The 19,447-nt window shown below is 42.1% G+C and overlaps 3 protein-coding genes across 6 annotated transcripts in view; 2 read left to right on the top strand and 1 right to left on the bottom strand.

Annotated features, from left to right (window-relative positions):
* The window catches only part of PRKAR2B (protein kinase cAMP-dependent type II regulatory subunit beta), a 101,223-nt gene extending 91,053 nt beyond the window's left edge, over positions 1 to 10,170 (top strand). Inside the window, exons 8-11 of one of the 2 annotated variants that reach the window (XM_047841892.1) lie at positions 1,097 to 1,171; positions 4,521 to 4,586; positions 4,720 to 4,988; positions 8,222 to 10,170. In XM_047841892.1, coding sequence (XP_047697848.1) covers positions 1,097 to 1,171; positions 4,521 to 4,586; positions 4,720 to 4,988; positions 8,222 to 8,243 — 432 coding nt within the window. In that variant the 3' untranslated portion in view covers positions 8,244 to 10,170. The remainder of the gene's footprint in view (positions 1 to 1,096; positions 1,172 to 4,520; positions 4,587 to 4,719; positions 4,989 to 8,221) is intronic. The other variant, XM_047841885.1, reaches the window with a different exon arrangement.
* LOC125156163 (basic proline-rich protein-like) lies at positions 6,464 to 19,043 on the bottom strand. 2 transcript variants are annotated; one of them, XM_047841956.1, is made up of 2 exons: positions 18,681 to 19,043; positions 6,464 to 6,883 (listed from the first exon to the last, which is right to left on the bottom strand). In XM_047841956.1, the coding sequence occupies exons 1-2, from the start codon at positions 19,016 to 19,018 to the stop codon at positions 6,826 to 6,828; spliced, it is 396 nt and encodes a 131-aa protein (XP_047697912.1). In that variant the 5' UTR covers positions 19,019 to 19,043; the 3' UTR covers positions 6,464 to 6,825. The 2 variants fall into 2 exon arrangements, with proteins under 2 accessions (XP_047697912.1, XP_047697916.1); XM_047841960.1 differs by lacking the exon at positions 6,464 to 6,883 and adding an exon at positions 17,859 to 18,123.
* Positions 18,281 to 19,447, top strand: part of HBP1 (HMG-box transcription factor 1) — a 29,939-nt gene continuing 28,772 nt past the window's right edge. The window contains exon 1 of one of the 2 annotated variants that reach the window (XM_047841866.1): positions 18,281 to 18,329. In XM_047841866.1, the coding sequence (XP_047697822.1) occupies positions 18,315 to 18,329 (15 nt within the window). In that variant the 5' untranslated portion in view covers positions 18,281 to 18,314. Of the gene's footprint in view, positions 18,330 to 18,611; positions 18,632 to 19,447 lie in introns of those variants that run through there. The other variant, XM_047841876.1, reaches the window with a different exon arrangement.

The raw sequence follows: 19,447 nt of genomic DNA, 5'->3' as shown, positions 1-19,447 counted from the left end.
GTGGGGGTATGGGTAAAAATAGGTGACAGGGGTTAAGGAGGACACTTGTGATGAGCACCGAGTATTGTCTGGAAGTGTTGAATCACTGTATTGTGCACCTGAAACAAATATTACGCTACATGTTAACTAACTGGAATTTCAATAAAAACTAAAAAAAATAAAAGCAGACTGAAAATAATATATAAATGTAGGCAGTAGCACTAGTTGTGCCTTTACAGGGACAGCTTGTCAAAACGGTGTGTGTTCCCTGGCCTCTCCTTCCCAGTCAACTCTGCTGTTTACTCCTCTTCTCCTTCCTCTTCACATTGGCATTCCAGAGTCTCTTCTGTTTTCCGGCTACACTTACGCACTTAGCTTGTCGTATCCCCTGGCTGTAAATACTGCCTATATGTTGATGCCTCCTGAAATTGACATCACTAGGCAAGGTCCCTCCCTCAAATGGCCGATATTTAACCTATGCCCTAAGGTGTCTAATAGATATCTCAAACCTAGTGCGCCCTCGACCTCCTCCCCCATGCCTTCCCCATCTTACTGCACCTTGGCCAGAAGCCTTGGGATTCATACTGACTCTTGTACTGAAATCTCCTTCGGCTGGGTTGTCAATACATGCCTGGTAGAGGTTCTGGCCGCATGACAGAATGCATATGAGGCAGCTGTTAATATGTAGCAGCATCTCTTTTAAATGAAAGGAGATCAGGGGCTGGAAATCCAGATGCCTTCAGATTTGGGCAAGTAACATAAAGGAGAAAACAAAGCCAGGATGGGATTTGGGTCAAGCTGGATGACAAGTGCTCCAGCTAAAGATCAGCAGCTAGTCTCCCACAGCTTGTAGCTGGTGCCATGTGCAAATGTGGGCCGGGTGTTGTGAGTCTCCTTCCTGATTTTTCAAGAGAAGCTGAAAATTAAGATTTTTATGAGAAATCTATTTTAAAATGCTGGCAGTTCATTAATCCAACACACACACACACACACACACACACACACACACACACACACACTGCTGGGTTTATTTGGCTTAAAGGCTACCAGTTTTTAACTTCTGAAATAGGATTACCCAGATCATCTGTGTGATATTATCTTCTTTTTTTTTTTGAAGGTTTCTGAACGCCTGAAAGTGGTAGATGTCATAGGCACCAAAGTATACAACGATGGAGAACAAATCATTGCTCAGGTATAGTCCTTTTTAGGTAATTCACCTTAGGGTTATATTCCGAAAGGTTCTTAACATGTGGCAGATCTTGACCAATTTTTCATATGTGTCTATAATTAGTATGCAGTGATGGATTAAATGATTATTAGTTCCACCAAATGACCTGTTAAAAGTGGTTTAATTTATAGCCATTAAGCTATCTGAATATTTTTATTTATATAATTAAGTCCCGATGAACATGTATTAAATCATCACATGGATTTCTGGATAATTTTATTTTGTACGTGACATGAAATTCAAATATATCTAAACAATAAGATGTTGTTAAAGATCAGAAAAAACAGGTGGGTATTCCTCAAGATAGTAAGGACCCAGTAGGTGCACTGGGAGTTATTGCAGAGTTTTGCACGATGAGTTCATGATGAGACCTCCTGGGGCTCCTCCCTGATAAAATTAATCAAGAAGGGAACACACTGCACCCTGTACTTTTTAGGTTTCCAGGCACTAAATGGGGGCCAACGTGCTGTTTAACCCCTAAAGCTTTTCTAAGATCCCAGTTGTAACCTTGGTTACAATAGAGCTGCGGAGAAGTAGGATTTATGAAAACAGTTGAAGTTCACAGACACAGCCACAGATCTTGTATTAACTTGTATTTCCTAGTTATAGTTTTGAAATATTGAGTGAATGATTTAAACAGATTTTAAAAGATTCTGTAATATTTGTATCCAGATATTGATACCATATTATAATCTTTATCTAAAATATTGTCTCTTCTGGGGTGCCTGGCTGGCTCAGTAGAGCATGGGACCCTTGATCTCAGGGTCGTGAATTTGGGCCCCACGTTGGGCACGGGGTCTACTTTAAAAAAATAAAAGATAAAGAATACTGTCTCTTGATATATGTGAAACAAGATTCAAGGTCTGTGAGACTTGAGGAAAGAATAATTTTTTAGAAGGAAAATAAGTAAATCGCTCTCTCCTATCACACATATGCATGTATACACAGATTAGTCAGGGATTGGAGAGAAGTGGAGTCAAATTAGAGAACAAGGCTAAGGTTCTACAGAAGCTGAAAAATAACAAAGTACAGAGCACTTTTTTTTTTTTTAAATTTTTTTTTTTTCAACGTTTATTTATTTTTGGGACAGAGAGAGACAGAGCATGAACAGGCAAGGGGCAGAGAGAGAGGGAGACACAGAATCGGAAACAGGCTCCAGGCTCTGAGCCATCAGCCCAGAGCCTGACGCGGGGCTCGAACTCACAGACCTGCGAGATCGTGACCTGGCTGAAGTCGGACGCTCAACCGACTGCGCCACCCAGGCGCCCCCAGAGCACTTTTGAAATGACTTTTTTAGCCTTTTATTTTGTAATAATTACAGATTTGTGGTAAGTTGCAAAAGTCAGAGAGGTCTCATGCCCTTCTGCCCCACTTTCTGACGGTGCGTCTTGCATCACTACAGTTCAATGTCACACCTAAGGAACTGACAGTGGTATGATCCATAGACCCTGTTTCACCACTTTTACATCATTTTGAGCACAGTTTTTTCTTTTCTTTTCTCTTTTCTTTTCTTTTCTTTTCTTTTCTTTTTTATTTTAGAGAGAGTGCACACAAGTTGGGGAGTGGCTCAGAGGGGGAGAGAGAGAGAGAGAGAGAGAGAGAGAGAGAGAGAGAGAGAGAAAATCCCAAGCAGGCCCAATGTGGGGCTCGATCCCACCCCTGAGATCATGAACTGAGCCGAAATCAAGAGTTGGAGGCTCAACCAAAAGAACCACCCAGGTGCCCCTAGAGCACGTTTTTTTTTAAAAAATACCTAGGGGCACTTGGGTGGCTCCATCAGTTGAGCGTCTGACTTCGGCTCAGGTCATGATCTCACGGTTTGTAGGTTCGAGCCCTGCGTTGGGTTCTGTGCTGACGGCTTGGGGCCTGGAGCCTGCTTTGGAGGCTGCTGTGTCTCCCTCTCTCTCTGCCCCTCCCTCGCTCACACTCTGTCTCTCAAAAGATGAATAAACTTTAAAAAAATTAAAAAAAAAAAATGCCTGGCTGGCTCAGTCGGTAGAGTGTGCGATTCTTGATCTTGGAGGTTGTGAGTTCGAGTCCCATACTGAGTGTAGAGATTAGTTAAAAATAAAATGTTAAAAAAAAAGTAACACAGTAGTCTATAGACCTATTTTTATTTAAAATACTTGAAAATTTAACATGAAGCCTGATGAGAGATTATATATTATACTTAGGGTTTACTAAAGATCTTTGTAGATATTAGTTGTCTTTTAAGTGTTTATAAAACATTCATGTCTATATTACATAAACCTAGACAAAAATGTGTAAGCTGATATTGTATTTCTTACATTTTATATACTAAGGAGTTTTGAAAAACCAAAGTTTCTCTAGAATCACTTTGAGAGGCTCAGAAAAGTCAGGATCTATTATTTTCTGTATTACACTATTTAAATAGGAAGGCATCATCAGAAATCAACACCGAGTTCACTCAAAAACCAAAAGCAGGAAAAAGCAGGTGTGTAGTTAGAAATGGCAACACTTTCAGAAGCCTTTTTTAGGCCCCCCCGAGGTGGTGTGGAATGTGGCTAAAGACGACAGGGCCCACAAGGATTCCCGATGAGCCTGGGCCCTGATGAGCCCACGTGGATTCCTGATGAGCTTCCTGATGAGCCTGGTTGCTTTCTCCTCTTTGAGAGTTTCTCCCCTTTGGGCCACTGGTGCTAATTGCTTGTTACCAGAGGGTGATGCAGGGTGTGCATCTGAGCGCTTCTCCAGGAGCGGTAGGAGCGGCCGGCAGAGTGGGAGGTGCTACTAGGAAACGGTGCTGCCATTTCTTTCTCTCTCTCTCTCTTTTTTTTTATGTTTATTTATTTATTTTGAGAGGGTGGGGGAGGGGCATAGAGGGAGGGAGAGAATCCCAAGCAGGATCCACATGGTCAGCACAGAGCCTCACAGGAGACTCGATCCCACAAACTGTGAGATTATGATCTGAGCCAGAACCAAGTCGGGCGCACGCTTAAGTGACTGAGCCACCCAGGTGCCCCCAGCGCTGCCATTTCTGACTGTGGACGTGGTCATCCAGGCTGGAGTTGGGGCCAAATTCTAACTTCAGTATTTGCCATTTTTGTTTTGTTTTGTTTTGTTTTTTGGCTAGTTTTAGCAAGAAAGGCTGTGGTAGGAAGTTTGTTAATTTTACAAATGAGCTCATTACTTGTGATTGTCGAGCACAGCCTTTCAATTTAGACAGAGTCTGTTCCTATGGAGCTTCACTTGTCCGGCACAATCATCTTTGCTTTTCAGGGCTTGAGAGGCAAGGGGATTGTTGTCACCCGAATTTACATTTTCACCCTCGGTGCTTGTTTCCTTTTTACAGGGAGATCTGGCAGATTCTTTTTTCATTGTAGAATCTGGTGAAGTGAAAATCACTATGAAAAGGAAGGTAAGTGTTGGCAAGTCCCAAACACCCATGGGGAGCAAGGAACACCATAGGTTTCCTTTCTGATGCTTTAGACTAAGGTTAGCTCGGTTTTCATAAGCTGAGTCAAAGCGCATGCTCTTACTTCCCTTGTCAGGGCAAATCCGAGGTGGAAGAGAATGGCGCAGTAGAAATTGCTCGGTGTTCCCGGGGACAGTACTTTGGAGAACTTGCTCTGGTCACTAACAAACCCCGAGCAGCTTCGGCGCACGCCATCGGGACCGTCAAATGTTTAGGTAGGAGTCACAGCACTGTACGTGCTCCTCCGGGTGGAAGCTGTTCGGTCTGCCTTTTATGTATTCGTGTTGCTGTACTGATGGTCTTACTGGGTTCACACGTTTCACAGTCCCCACTAGAGAGAACAAGGTAAGGACTCATTGCATTATGAAATCGATTTGTGGGAAGCCCTTGGTTTTTTTTTTTTTTAATTAAAATATTAAATTTTTTTGATGTTTATTTTTGAGAGAGAGAGAGAGAGAGAGAGAGAGTGGGGGAGGGATAGAGAGAGAGGAGACACAGAATCTGAAGCAGGCTCCAGGGGCCTCAAACCCACGAACCGTAAGATCATGACCTGAGCTGAGGTTTGGTGCTGAGCCACTCAGGCACCCCTAAAATATTCTTTTTAAAAAAATGGTTTAATTTTGAGAGAGAGAGAGCATGCACCCACGGGGTGGGGGAAATGGGGGAGAGGGAGGGGAGAGAGAATCCCAAGCAGGTTTCACACTGTCAACTCAGAGCCTGTTGGGGGGCTCGATCTCACAAACTGAGATCATGACCTGAGCCGAAGTCACGAGTCAGATGCTTAACTGACTGAGCCACCCAGGCACCCCGCCCTTAGTTTTTTCTTTAAAATTTTTCACATGCCTATTTTCTCCTGTTTTCTTCTTTCATATAGGCGTGAAATGGCATCTTGTTTTAGTAAAGAATTCTGAGTATGGAGTTTTATGTCTAGTTTTTCAAATAAAGTTTGTGTTCCTCAAAAAAAAGCCAGAATAGTATTTTTATAGCATACATTAAGGTCTCTGGGCAAAGCTGGAAGCTCTTTGGGAGTACTTCCTCGTCCTGGTCCCAGGAAACCATGGTTTCAGGTTTGTCAGAATGCAGCAAAATCTCTATTGTTCAACTTCTTATTTCCTAGCAGCAGAGATGCTGTCCTCAAATGGAAGACATCTGTCTGTATCTGAGATCCATATATGAGAAAGCGCTTACTTTAATGGTGAAAAATGGAATTCAGAAGGAGTCCATGTAGTTGACATTTTAAGAAAAATTGATTCAACAGTAATTAGCCACTCTGTGTTCTTATTCACGGTTCAGTAGAATAAACTTGGCTTCAGTGTTCTTTTTTTTATGTTTATTTTGAGAGAGAGAGACAGAGACAGAGACAGAGTGTGAGCTGGGGGAGGGGCAGAGAGAGAGGGAGACACAGGATCTGAAGCAGGGTCCAGGCTCTGAGCTGTCAGCACAGAGCCCAACGCAGGGCTCGAACTTAACAAACCACGAGTTCATGACCTCAGCCGAAGTCAGATGCTTAACCGACTGAGCCACCCAGGCACCCCAGCTTTAGTGTTCTTAAGATCTGAGGGTCCCTTCAGAATCAACTTCCTAGAGGAGCCCCTTTTTAAAGGGCTCAAGTGTTACACCTGGATGAAAAAGAAGGTAGTGAGAAACTGACAGGTAATTTTCCTGAGTATAGACATTAGTGAGAAAGAGTAAAGGTGAAGTGAAGTGAGTGAAATCCCATTATTTTTTTCCTATAACAGATTTATTCACATTAAGGAAAATTTGAGAAATACAGAGAAGGTAGGAAAATTCCTTACCACCACTACCAACCCCCAGTGATTTCCACATCCTCTTATAATTCCTCATCTTTTTTATTTGCATGGGTTTTCTGTTTTTAAAGTGTTGTAAACCGCTGTTTTTCATTTACTGTACCTTAGGCTCTTATTTTATTTCTCATTTTATCAAATTGTAACATTCTGTTAGGTAAACATCCACATTATGAGTTAATTGGTCTCCACTGGCGATTTTGGGGGTTTGGGCTCCATATTTTTTCGGTGGGGGGGGAGCAGGTTTTGTGTCTGTGCGCACAGACTACTTTTCCATGTATAGGATTTTTCCTTAGAAATGGTTCTCGGGAGTAGCCTTTCTTTTTACGGAGTTCACTGTATACTCCCAACCCTCTTGACCTGTGCTGATGTACGTGCTACTGGCAGTGCAAGAGTGTCCACTCCCTCCGCTCTTGTGAACAATGTCCCTTGTACCTTTGCAAATTTGAAAGGCAAAAAAAAAAAAAAAAAAAAAAGTTTTAATAAAAATTTGCACTTCTACAGTAGAGAGTGTGATCATAGTTTCTACGAGTATATTATAAATTGAGTTTTTAAAAATGCATGAGACAGACCAGGAAAGTGACATACAGCATATACTTACAAGTGGAGAAGAGCATTCTGGCTGCTGTTTTGAATTGGCTAGGCGATAGTATAAGAGAGTAAACGTTACACAAGGTAACATCAGGTCTTTACAGCATAGCGTCGTAAGTAAGCCCCGAGAAGGAAGAACAGTAGAGGATAAAAAGGCCTTGCCACCTTTGAGGAGAGTTCATGTTACTGAGGTGGTGAACTATTTTTTAGGGGGGCCTGGGTGGCTCAGTCGGTTAAGTGTCTGACTCTTAATTTCGGCTCAGGTCAAGATCTCACAGTTTGTGAGTGTGAGCCCCACATCGGGCTCTGCACTGACAGCATGGAGCCTTTTGGGATTCTCTGTCTGCCTCTCTCTCTGCGCCTTGCTCTCACTCACTGTCTCAAAAATAAACTTTAACGTTTATTTATTTTTGGGACAGAGAGAGACAGAGCATGAACGGGGGAAGGGCAGAGAGAGAGGGAGACACAGAATCGGAAACAGGCTCCAGGCTCTGAGCCATCAGCCCAGAGCCCGACGCGGGGCTCGAACTCACGGACCGCGAGATCGTGACCTGGCTGAAGTCGGACGCTTAACCGACTGCGCCACCCAGGCGCCCCTCAAAAATAAACTTTAAAAAACAACAACAGGTTTTTAGAATTATCAGGCTTTGCCATTATAGTCCCTTGTTTTTTTCTTACCCGAGACCAGGAGCCTCCCAGCAACCTAGCATTGCACAATCCCATTGTCAAGGGAACACTGGCTGTTTATTTTCTGAAGTGGAACATTTTTATCCTTGTGCCCTTTTCTTATATTTGATATTTATCTAAAAATACCATTGCAGCGTTACCTGGGTGGCTAAGTCGGTTAAGAGTCTGACTTTGACTTGGGTCATATCTTACAGTTCATGGGTTCAAGCCCTGCTGACAGCTCAGAGCCTGGAGCCTGCTTCGGATTCTGTGTCTCCCTCCCTCTGCCCTTCCCCTGCTCATGCTCCATCTCTCTCCCTCCCTCTTTCTCTCTCCCTCTCCCTCTCTCTCTCTCTCTCAAAATAAAACATTAAAAAAAATAAAAATAACCATTGCATTCCTGACACATGCAGAATGGGTATCCTAAATGACTTTGCAATTTTTCAGATTTGCAAAGAATGTTGCATTTCTTTTTCTTCTCTCCTTCTCTCCTTACATTTCTTTTCCTTCTCTTAGCCATGGATGTGCAAGCATTTGAAAGGCTTTTGGGACCTTGCATGGAAATTATGAAAAGGAACATTGCCACTTATGAAGAACAATTAGTTGCCCTGTTTGGAACTAACATGGATATTGTTGAACCCACTGCATGAAGCAAAAGTATGGAACAAGACCTATAGTGACAAAATTACACAGTAGTGGTTAGTCCACTGAGAATGTGTTTGTGTAGATGCCAAGCATTTTCTGTGATTTCAGGTTTTTTCCTTTTTTTACATTTACGACGTATCAGTAAGCGGAGTAGTGATTTAATACTCTATAGGCTTTAACATCACTTTCTAAAGAATAGATCAAAACAATATTGACATACTGATGAAATGACTTTGTACTCCACAAAATTATGATATCAGTGAGAGGTTTATTCAAATGATTGTAATATATTGAAAGTATCTGTGTGCAAGAAGATAATTGAAGGGTGTTACCATGGGCAACATGTGTTCATGTGGACTCCCTCGGATTGCTGTGTTAGTGACTCTGCCCATGTAAAAGGGAACTTGGCAGTGAACCATGCTCTACAGCATGGCATCACATTCTTTTTACAACTCGCTATATATATAGTCAGTACAATTTTAATCATTTTTGTTTTCAAGTTTTTCTGGCTTGATAAGTTATGTGCTGGCCTTGGACTATGGCATAAAACATCATATGCAATTTTAAAACCTTTTATATTTTTGCAATAAAGTATGTTTTGACTTCTTTGGCCTAACGTCAGTAACCTACATGTTCCAGTGGTTTTAAGGATGGGCAATGTAGTCATTATGATAATACGGAAGAGTCTTTTTTAGAGGAGAGATCATTAACACAGTTTCCTCATAAAACATATATCTACTTCCTTTTTTCATTGTATAGTTCTCTGTACTCTTAAAAAATTTGAGTTCGACATTTAATGTCACAGTTTTTTTTAATGCTATTTAAACTTGTCTTATAGAAGCTGAAGATACTACATATTCTAAGGGGGGGAAAAACTGTCCTATACCAAAAATATTTTGGAGTCCTTATCTACATGCCCACAGGATATTTCTCGGTTCTTCACTAGGCATACATAACACAGTCCTCTGCAGACATCTGTTCCCTTGGTTTTCCTTTATGGTGGTAGAAATAAATTTTTATAAACCATACATAAAGATAAAAGGAATTTCTGCCCAGTCCAGATGTACCATTAGACCTTGCCATTTGCATTAACATATACTCAAATGTGCAGGATGAACTCAGTTATAAATTTTTATTGATAATTGATATGCTTATTATTCTGCTATATAAGATTAATTAAATTCCACTCAACCAAAGCAGTATTATTCTTAACGTTATTTCTAGGCCCACGTGACCACAGTGTTTGGAGAGGTTAATTCTAACCAGTTGTTCACTTTTAAATGAGCAATTTCATTTTGGGGAAACAGGTTTTAAAAAAACATATACCTGGGTAAAAATATTCTGTGGCTGTTATAGTGTGGTGTTATTAGAGAATGTTTATGGTCTGAGTATAATGAAAATATGGCTAAAATAGGTTCATCAGGTCATGTATATGTAAACAATATGTAAAGTATAACTTCAACCCCATTTTAGAACACTGTTTAATGATTTTGCAAACCTTCATGTAGGAAGAGAGCTTACTACATGAAGATGACTTCTTTTCTACTTCAGATTTTATTTTAAAAGTCATGTCTGTTAGACAAGAAAAAAAAAACCACAAAGAACCCGCCCAAATTCCTGGTTCATCATTCTGTATTCTTTATCCACTTTTTCAAGATACCTTGTTGCATAAGCTGATTGTTAACTGTTCATGGAATAGCAAACAAATGCCTGTTTAATAGAGAATTCTGACCAAGGCTGTAAATGCCAGTTACATTATTTTCAGTATTGTTGGTTATATTTAAATTTACCTTATAATAAAGCACACTTTTATAATAAAATGTTTTTAATGAAGTTTTTTTTTTTGTTTTGTTTGTTTGTTTTTCGCTAATTTCTTTACTGGTACTTCCGTCGTGCATACTGCACTATGTGAAAGCCTAACTGAGATGTGGCCAATGGGAAAACCGCCCCCCCTCCCCCCGCCCCGGGCGTAATGCAACCAGGAAACATGGCTCTTTATAGCAATAGGTTTTTCACAAATTTTAACTATCAGTCATATGCGATATAAACATATAAACAATTATGGTCTGCTGCAGACTCATTGGGCCATTTTGGTTAACGAAATAAACCTGGCTAATAGGGAATTTATATGTCAAAGTGTCTAAAATACCTTAAGTTTCACTTGTGGATGTGGATGTCATTATTCAGTCACCAGCCAAGATATTTTACTACTTGGAAATTCTCTGTTGAAGTTTCATTCAAGGATCCAGCATGTGCAGCTAAGAAATACTCTGGAAGAACATTCTGTTAACACAAGTGCTTCTCCCTGTTTGTTTTATAGTGTGTGTTTTCTGCATGTCATGATGAACTAGGGCTTGGTGCATATATTTTCGCAAACACTACCTGTGATACACGTTGGGTGAATGTATTTGGCTTACTGTTAGAAAGGAGTGGACCATTTAAGGTGTGTAGAAATGAGCAGGGGAGCCATAGGACACGAAGTGAAGGACTCTGGACTTTATTGAAATATGTAAGATTAAGTGCTGAGTCCTTTCTAAAGCATCTTGAAGATACTGATCTAGTTTTCCTAATTTTCTCAAGAAATGTTATATTTTCTTTTAATTTTTTTTAATGTTTATTTATTTTTGAGAGAGAGACAGAGAGAGACAGAGCACTAGGGAGACACACAATCCGAAGCAGGCTCCAGGCTCTGAGCTGTCAGCACAGAGCCATACTCGGGGCTCGAACTCACCAGCTGTGAGATCATGACCTGAGTCCACCCACGTCGTACACTTAACCGGCTGAGCCACCCAGGCACCCCAAGAAATGTTATACTTGTAACAAGGACTAGATGACCTTTGGCACTTAAAGTTAATCATGTGTAATCCCAGAGGGGTAAGTAATACATCTAGATAAGCCATGGCTTTGTTAAATGACTGAAGGAGGAATTCTGAAATCTAAATAAAATGTTAGTACCTAAGGGAGAAATGGAATTCTTAACACATAAGGGAGAAATAGAATAATCAAGAATGCTGGCTTCTGAAATTAAGAGAGTATGAATTACATACAGCCTGATGTTGAATATCAGAAAGAATTTTGACCCAAACAGATTGGAATAGGAGACCACCTTACCTCTTCCAGGATGTTTTTAAAGGCAGAAAAACTGGTTGGGCAACTGAAACTCTATGGTTGTTAGTCTTAACAGGTACTTTAAAAAAAAAAAAAAACCTTAAAAGTATAACGAGTTATGGAAGCATAAACAGTAAAGTATACCAGGTATTTGCAGAAATCTTGTGTGCCCAACAATAACTATGGGAGCTTAGATCAATTCAGTCTGTGTAAGTGAGGAGAATCAGTGACTTTGCCCAAATCAGTTACCTGGTGAGTCCATAGCGGAACTCCCAGACAGCTGACATCTCTTGGTTTCCTGTGCAACTCTTGGTCTCCTAGGCTTTCCTATATTGAACCTATGGAGAAATTTGCATCCAATTTGCAGCACAGGTGTAGTACGATGCTTGAGAGGAAAACTTTATTTGACCAACAGATCTGGGTTTTTCTGTTCTTTTTTTATGCTGTAAATATATAAAGCCTAAAATTTCTAGGAAATCCTGAAGATGCATGTAACATTTACATTTAGGAAAACATGATGTATGCTGTGGAAGGAACTGTCTGCACCATCAAAAATTATCCAAAAAAGGACACTTACTAGGTAGGTGGCTTCTCTACATTGTGGTTTAACCACAACCTGAGCATTGCCATCACAACCCCCTCCCCAAACCCCCCAAGACGTACTGCAAAATGTATATACATGAAATGTGTTAGTATCAATTAGAACTGAGTTGTTATAGTAAGTAAATGAAATTTTACTCTTAACTGCAAAAACGGAAGAGTTTTTTTTTTCCAGAGGCCAGCAAAAGTTTAAAGTGTGAGCTGGAAATGGACTCAGATGACAAAAGCAATAACCTAGAAGTGAAACTCTTTAAGTGTTTTCTGTTCAACATCCAAAAAAAAAAAGTTCAAGTAGAACCCTGAGTTTATGAGCAGTAACTATGGTCAAAAATCTTGGATAAAGTTGCTTCTGATTGCTGGTTTTCCGTCTTTGTCCTAATTGGAAACCCACCTAGATCCCGCTGAGGAGCGAGAGGAGAAACATGTCTCCCCAGAACGCCACAGCCTCTGTTAGGCCTCTCCTTTCCAGATGCTCTATTCTTGAAATGTATACAAATGTCATGTTTTAAAGCCAAGCAATTATTTTAGGAGAGATGCTCACTACAGAGACCTCTTTGGCAAATCTTTTTCTTGTAATTGCTCCTTAAATTAGCTGAACTTAAATAGCTTCCACATGTTTATTACTACAGCATGTTGTGATAGGCTGCGTAACTTGAAGGAACGGAAGTAGATAAGACAAATTTTGTATACCTACGTGTGACTGGCACGGAGGGAGACGGAATGACTGGGAATTGCACTTATCTTGTAAGCAAATGAGACCTGCCCTCTTATAATAACGATGCATGTGTAGGGCAAGGACACAGCACATGGAAGCTTGTTCAGTCAGTGTTCAAAACCACCCAGGGCATACAGTGTAACACATAATCTGCTATACTAAGATTTGTGCTACTTGTTTCCTCCTAACTTCTCGTTCCCTGGTTCAGCAGGCATCTACTGATTGAGAGCTCAGACAGCAAGATGCATATGAGATAGTGGCGGGGGAAGGAGGAGGTGATGTACATGTTGGAGGGTGACCAATGGAAGCAAAAATATGAAGTGTGGCACAGTGTGATAAGACTTGTGGTTTTAATCGCTTCTTATCAGGCTTGCCTCTAAAACGAGGTTCTTACGACTGGCAACAAAAAGAAAACACATAGATGAGGGCCTAGGGTAACAAACAGACATGAGGAGAAAATACATGGGAGTTTTGTGTTAGTTCAGATAACAAGAATGATCTCAAACACATGAGAAGTCATTTGAAAGACAAAAACCTTCATATTTCTGCTTCTAAATTTTATAAATAGGAAGTAGGATTAAGTTGAAATTGTTGTTGCCTTCTCTAAATGTTCACATTCTCATTAAAACCAAATTGGACAATTTAACAAGACCTGAGGGCAACTGAGGCCACAAAGGGTAGTCTCCTGTGTCCTGAAGACACTCAAGTTTATTTTTCTTGACTTAGATCTCCTAAACCCCACACAGGTTCAGCAGTTTTACCTAAATTTCTTGTCTGTACGGCAGCTCATTATCTAAAGTTGAATCCATTCTTTTCTCCTCCCAGTTCCCAAGTCCATTCTTTCCAACATTCCCCACCTCAGCAATAGCACTGACATACCATCAATACTCACCCACAAGTCCTATCCAGCCTAGAAACCCAACAATCATTTTTTTAAGAAGATTTTAGGTAATCTCTACACCCAACCTGGGGCTTAAACCCACAATGCTGAGATCAAGAATCGCATGCTCTACCGACTGAGCCATGTTGTCTCCTCCCAACCAACCTCCCCCCACCCCCCCCAGTCCCAGCCAACAATCATTCTTTAGTTCTCCTTTTCTCCTTAGTTCTTCCTCCTAAAGGCGATAGTGTTAAGACACTCACTTACACTGAAGAAAGGTCTTGCTTTATGGTCATCTGAGTATAATTTAAACTCATAGTTGAATCAAGAATTACAAGCACAACAGACATACTACTACTTTCTAAAATGGCACTCATAGGCTCCCAGGCATTTCCTTACAATTTGAGTGTACCTGAGTACTTGGAATTATAAAATTATTATTATTTTTTTTTGAGAGAAAGAAAGCTCACACATTGGGGGAGGAGGAAAGAATCTTAAGCAGGCTCCACGCTCAGCATAGAGCCCAATGTGGAACTTGATCCCATGACCCTGGGATCATGACATGAGCCGAAATCAAGAGTTAGATGCTCAACCAACTGAGCTACCCAGGCACCCCTAAAATTAATTTGTTTTAGTGTATAGTGGATATGGAAGGCTATTTCTAAGAGTTTAAATAATCTACCAAGAGAGAAACTATCTGAAAATTTGGGGCACTATTTTAGATTATACATGTGTTCCACTTCCTAGTTTTAGTACAGATGGTCCCATGTGGTTTGACTCACAATTTTTTGACTATATGATGGTGCAAAAGCAATGTGCACTCAGTAGAAACTGTACTTTGAATTCTGATCTTTTCGCAGGCTAGCAGTGTGCAGGGAGATCCTCTCATGACCCTGGGTAGGGCAGCCAGCCACAGCTCCCAGTCACCCACATCTGGTTATGAGGGTCCACAAACCATACAGTAACAGCCATTCTATTTCTCACTTTCAGGACAGTATTCAATAAAATGCATGAGATAGTCAACACTTGATTATAAAATAGCCTTGGTGGGAGGTGATTTTGCTCAACTGTCGATTCATGTAAGTGTTTTGAGCCTTCTAAATGTTCATTTCCTTTTTAACAATTTGAACAGCGATATTCTCAATATGTAAACAATGCCCTGTACTTGAACGTAATCTTTCTTAGTCCAGCAAAGTAGTCATTGGTGTGCCAAATGTAGTGGAATTGAGGCAAATACGTTGTTAAATTCTTAAATTAGGTAGTAAAGTAGTACTACTACCTTACAATACTACTTTAGGTAGTAAAGTTATGGTTAAAGGTAGTAAAAAAAAAAAAGATAAATCTTCTTAACAAATCAGCACTTCATGTTTTTTTTATGAAAACAAGTATTTTACAAACTGCTGGAAAGACATTTTGATTTTAAATGACAACTTCTTGGCATAGTTTATTATGTGTTCTTTAATTGTATCTGTTTTAGTGAAAGAGTAGAATTTACATATATTTTCAAGATCTTACTAGTTTTTTTACTTTGATCTTTGTTCTGGGTTATGAGTTGGTTGGTTTTATTAGTCACCAAGAATTAATGATGATGTTCCTGTTAAATATATATGAGGTACTACTGTGGTCATTTAGCTTCCCAGGAAAGTCAAAAGACAGAACTAATTATTCACCTTAAAGGTGTAGAGATTTTTTTTTAAGTAGGCTTCATGCTCAGTGGAGAGCCCAACACTGGGCTTGAACTCATGACCCTGAGATCAAGACCTGAGCTGAGAGATCCAGAGTTGGACATTTAACTGACTGAGCCCTGCAGGTGCCCCAGAGGTGTAGAGATTCTAATACTGATGTTTAATCAGTTGTGACTGAAATGTCAGAATTTTAGTCCCCAGTGACTTAGACAAAAATGAAAGTATGTGAAAATATTTCCTATCTTTGTAGGCTCATCAATTGGCAAAGTGGTCAGCAAATAATAGGAACTAAATATTTCTGAATGAGTGAATGAAAAAAAAAACTTTACAGGACTATTCAAAGGTAATTATTTATAATAATGTAAAAAATCTTGATCTGAAGTTGAAATTATTCTTCCCATCACTGTGTTCACCGATAAAAACATCTCCAGTAAAGCTTTTGGTAAGAACTTTCAGATAGAAAACCATTTATTTATTTAATTTATTTTGAGAGAGAGACAGCATGAGCAGGGGAGGGGCAGAGAGAATCCCAAGCAAGCTCAGTTCTGAGCACTGAGCAAAATGCTAGGCTCAGTCTCACAAACCACAAGATCATGACCTGAGCTGAAATCAACAGTCTTAACCAACTGAGCCACTTAACCAACTGAGCCACCCGGGTGCCCCATTGGATAGAAAACCTTTTAAAATAAGGTAAGGTTCAGCTAAAAACAGACCTCATGGTTTATGCAACGAATAGGGGTAAGGAGTGGCTCAGGCTTTTCAAAGCTCGTTTTTGGGGGAAGGAAAGCTGATTTTCAGTTTCCTTGTGGGAGTAAGACATAAATACTTCAAATTTTAATTTTAAACGATTAAGTAAATTCTACGATTTCTCTTTTTGTCAAAAAATGAAACACTGCAGCAACCCTCCACTGCAAGGAGAAAAAAAGGAAGAAAAAAGAAAATGGCAGGGTCACAGTCTAGTTCTTTTTTGGATCCCTCTATTATCTCTGAAAGATAATAAGTTCAAACCCTGTCCTTTCTTCTCTGAAAAATTTAGGTGTTTTGCTGGCCCTCAATTATTTTTAGGAAAAAAAGTTACTATTTGTGAATACAAGAACATAAATCTTTGATCATAGGGTAGACAGAACTATTTTAAAATAATTTCATTTCAAGGCTTCCAACAGGGAACCCCTAAAAGAACTGTAAAACTTTTTTCACCATGAGAGTTATTTGGGATTTCTTTATTCATTGTGGCTTTCAGGCAGATTTAAAAATTCGAGAAATGCAGGGTGCCTGGGTGGCTCAGTTGGTTAAACTTCTGACTTCAGATCAGGTCATGATCTTGTGGTTTGTGACTTTGAGCCCCATATTGGGCTTTGTGCTGAGAGCTCTGAGTCTGGAGCCTGCTTTGGACTGTGTCTCCCTCTCTCTGCCCCACCCCCTCCCCTCTTCTTTCTCTCAAGAATAAACATTAAAAAATTAAAGAAAAAAAAAAACTTCAAGAAATGTAGGGGGGGTAGTGTTTAAAGGAATAATCAGTTACAGTTAAGGGCTCTTTTCAGTGGTTTGACTTTATAGATTTCTAACTAATGTCAGTTTTCCTCTTAATTCTAAGCATGCATACAGTGATCTAAAGATACAAAACCTGAAGCATAGCTTAAATGATTAAACACTAAAAGTTCAAAGAAAAAAAACCTTAATAATGCCTTTTGAATGTTAATGATAAAAACAATTATAGACTCCGTGGACTGTGATGGCCAGCCATGTTTAAAGTGAAGTTAACTATAAAGCCAGGGAAGCTATCCTCCTCTGGTGAGTCAGAGTATTAGTAACTTAAGGAGGAACTCCTAGTGGCAACGAAGTGGAAAGACATTTTTCTTTCATCAATGGGAAGTCGTCTGGAGGAAAACACTGGTTAACAAAAACTTACCAGGGAAACTTGGATGATTCACAGATTCAGTTTAGGTCACACGTTACGCCTCTATTACCTTAACGAGCAAGCTGGTCAACATGGAAAATACCGCTTTGGGTTGCCTCAATTTCTAAGTCAATAGTAATCATCCATCCCCTTACAGCTTTATAAATTCTCCAGACCCTGAACTTTTCTCTGTTAGTCCCCAAGCCTTTCAGTGCCTGGCATACAGCCAGCATTCAACAAATCTTGGGTGAACTGATCAGAGCTGGCAAAGAAACCCTCTCAAGTTGCTGTCCGGGGGGTGGCCAGGAAAGGGTCGTGATAAAGAAATTCTAGTTCTTCCCACTGGAGCCCGATACTACCTTTATTATCCCCATAATGCCTGGGGCTGTGATTTGTGGGTGGCTTGGTCCCTCGCGAGGCTGCACTGCTTCCGCCTGTGCAGTCATCTCCTTCCCCTCGCACTAAAACAATACCTTGGCCTCCTGCCAAACTTTGAGCAGCGAGCGACTCTGCCTGTTTATGGCCCGAAATGGGTGCTGCGAGAGACTGGGGCTCTCCGAGTGCTAGGAGAGGCCCAGAGGAAGAGTAGAGGCCAAAGCTTTAAAACACTCGCTTCCTCCGCCCCCTCCCTTTTGTCCCAGACACCAAAACAAACGAGCTGATACACGTGTCCCTATGACTCTTGTTTACTATCAAGACAGCGCTGTGCACGACCTTCTGGGATACGTAGTCCAACTAGTTTCTCTCGCCTGCAGTTTCCCAGAAGAACAGAGCAAGGCTGAGACTACGAATCCCACAATCCATTTCGGGGGCAAAGTTTGGCTTAGGTCCCCGAAGTCTCGGCAGCAATCCAATCCGAAGCGTTCACCCTAGTGATTGACACGCCGTCTTCTCCAGTAAAGACAACACAAAAGTCAATACAAGCCCGCCTCCCGAGACCGACCACGGTATCACCCAATGGGAAAGGGGAATGATCGAATGGCAGTTCCGTGGACCAATAAGAGGGCGAAAGAGCGGGGCGAAGGCTCAGCCCCCGGGGGGTTGAGGGAGGGGGAAGACGAAGCTTGAAAGACTTGGTAATGGCGACGGGTTTGGTAAGTAGGAAAGTTTCGGTGGAGGAATGAGAGAGGCGACGGGAGTACTAAGGCGCGCCAGGGAGACCGGCGTCAGTCGGAGAGGGGATATACAAGCGGCTGGTGGTGTTGTCGTGTCCAGGGCGGCCCGCGCCGGGGCTGCCCTCACTCCGCGGCTGGTTTGTTGTCTTTCAGTTCGGGAAGGGGTGGGGGTGGGGAAGGGAGGGGCAGGATCCCGAGGGGACCGGGCGGCCGGGCGAGCTCTGGTCCGCGCTCCTCTTGTGCGAAGGGCTGCCTCCACAGTGGAAGCAATCAACCGTCCGGTAACTGCCCGCGGCGAACCCACCGGACCGGCACCTCCCGCGAGCTCACCTGGGCTTCGCGGCGGCGCGGCCCGAGGGGGGTCTCTGGGGCGGGGGCTGGGAGGAGTCGGCGAGGTCGGCGCTTTGGGCCGGGTTGCGCGGTGGGTGGCCCGGCCGGGTGCGGAGATGGGGCGGGCCTGGGCGGGGGAAGGGGCCGACGCGGCGCCGGGGCTGCCCAGGAAAGTTTGACTTCAACTCCGCGAGTGTGGGAGGAGGGTCGGAGGTTGGTCCCGAGTGGGTGGCCGGCCGGGGGTGGGGGACCCCAATGAGGCGCCGCCTCCACTGGGGGCCGAGAGGGGCTCGGGCCGAGCTGGGAAGCTCGCGGAGCCGCTGGGCCCCGGGGCTCATTGTTACGCATTTCGAATGAATGGGCTCCGAGGCGCCTGCGCGGTGCGGCTGAGCTGAGGGGAAAAACAAGCCTGGAGTCCAGGCTGCGGTCACATGATGGGGGGAGGGGAGGGGAAGGCCATGAATGGCGAAAGAAGGTGGGGGATGGACTTGGCGTGAACCGGGAGGCGCTGCCTCTGTGACCGAGAGCCCAGGCTTGGCAGGCGATTCCAGTCTCCGCCTTCCAACCTATGCTGCTGCCCCAGGCAGATTAAAACAAAACAAAAAAGAATCCGGGCGAAATCGACAGTGGGGGGCCCGGTTTTTGTAGCTTCCTTAAGCCCTGCACTCTGTCTAGGGGATTTCACTCAAGCTGTGCGTTCTACACTCCCTAAGAGTTCGTTCTTCAGGAGTTTTCACCTAGAATCGTTTTTAAAAGCAGCACTGACG

The sequence above is a fragment of the Prionailurus viverrinus genome, chromosome A2 (genome assembly GCF_022837055.1).
Source record: "Prionailurus viverrinus isolate Anna chromosome A2, UM_Priviv_1.0, whole genome shotgun sequence".
Classification (NCBI taxonomy): domain Eukaryota; kingdom Metazoa; phylum Chordata; class Mammalia; order Carnivora; family Felidae; genus Prionailurus; species Prionailurus viverrinus.
Note: the sequence above shows the minus strand (reverse complement) of the source record. Positions and strands in the feature narration are given on the sequence as shown.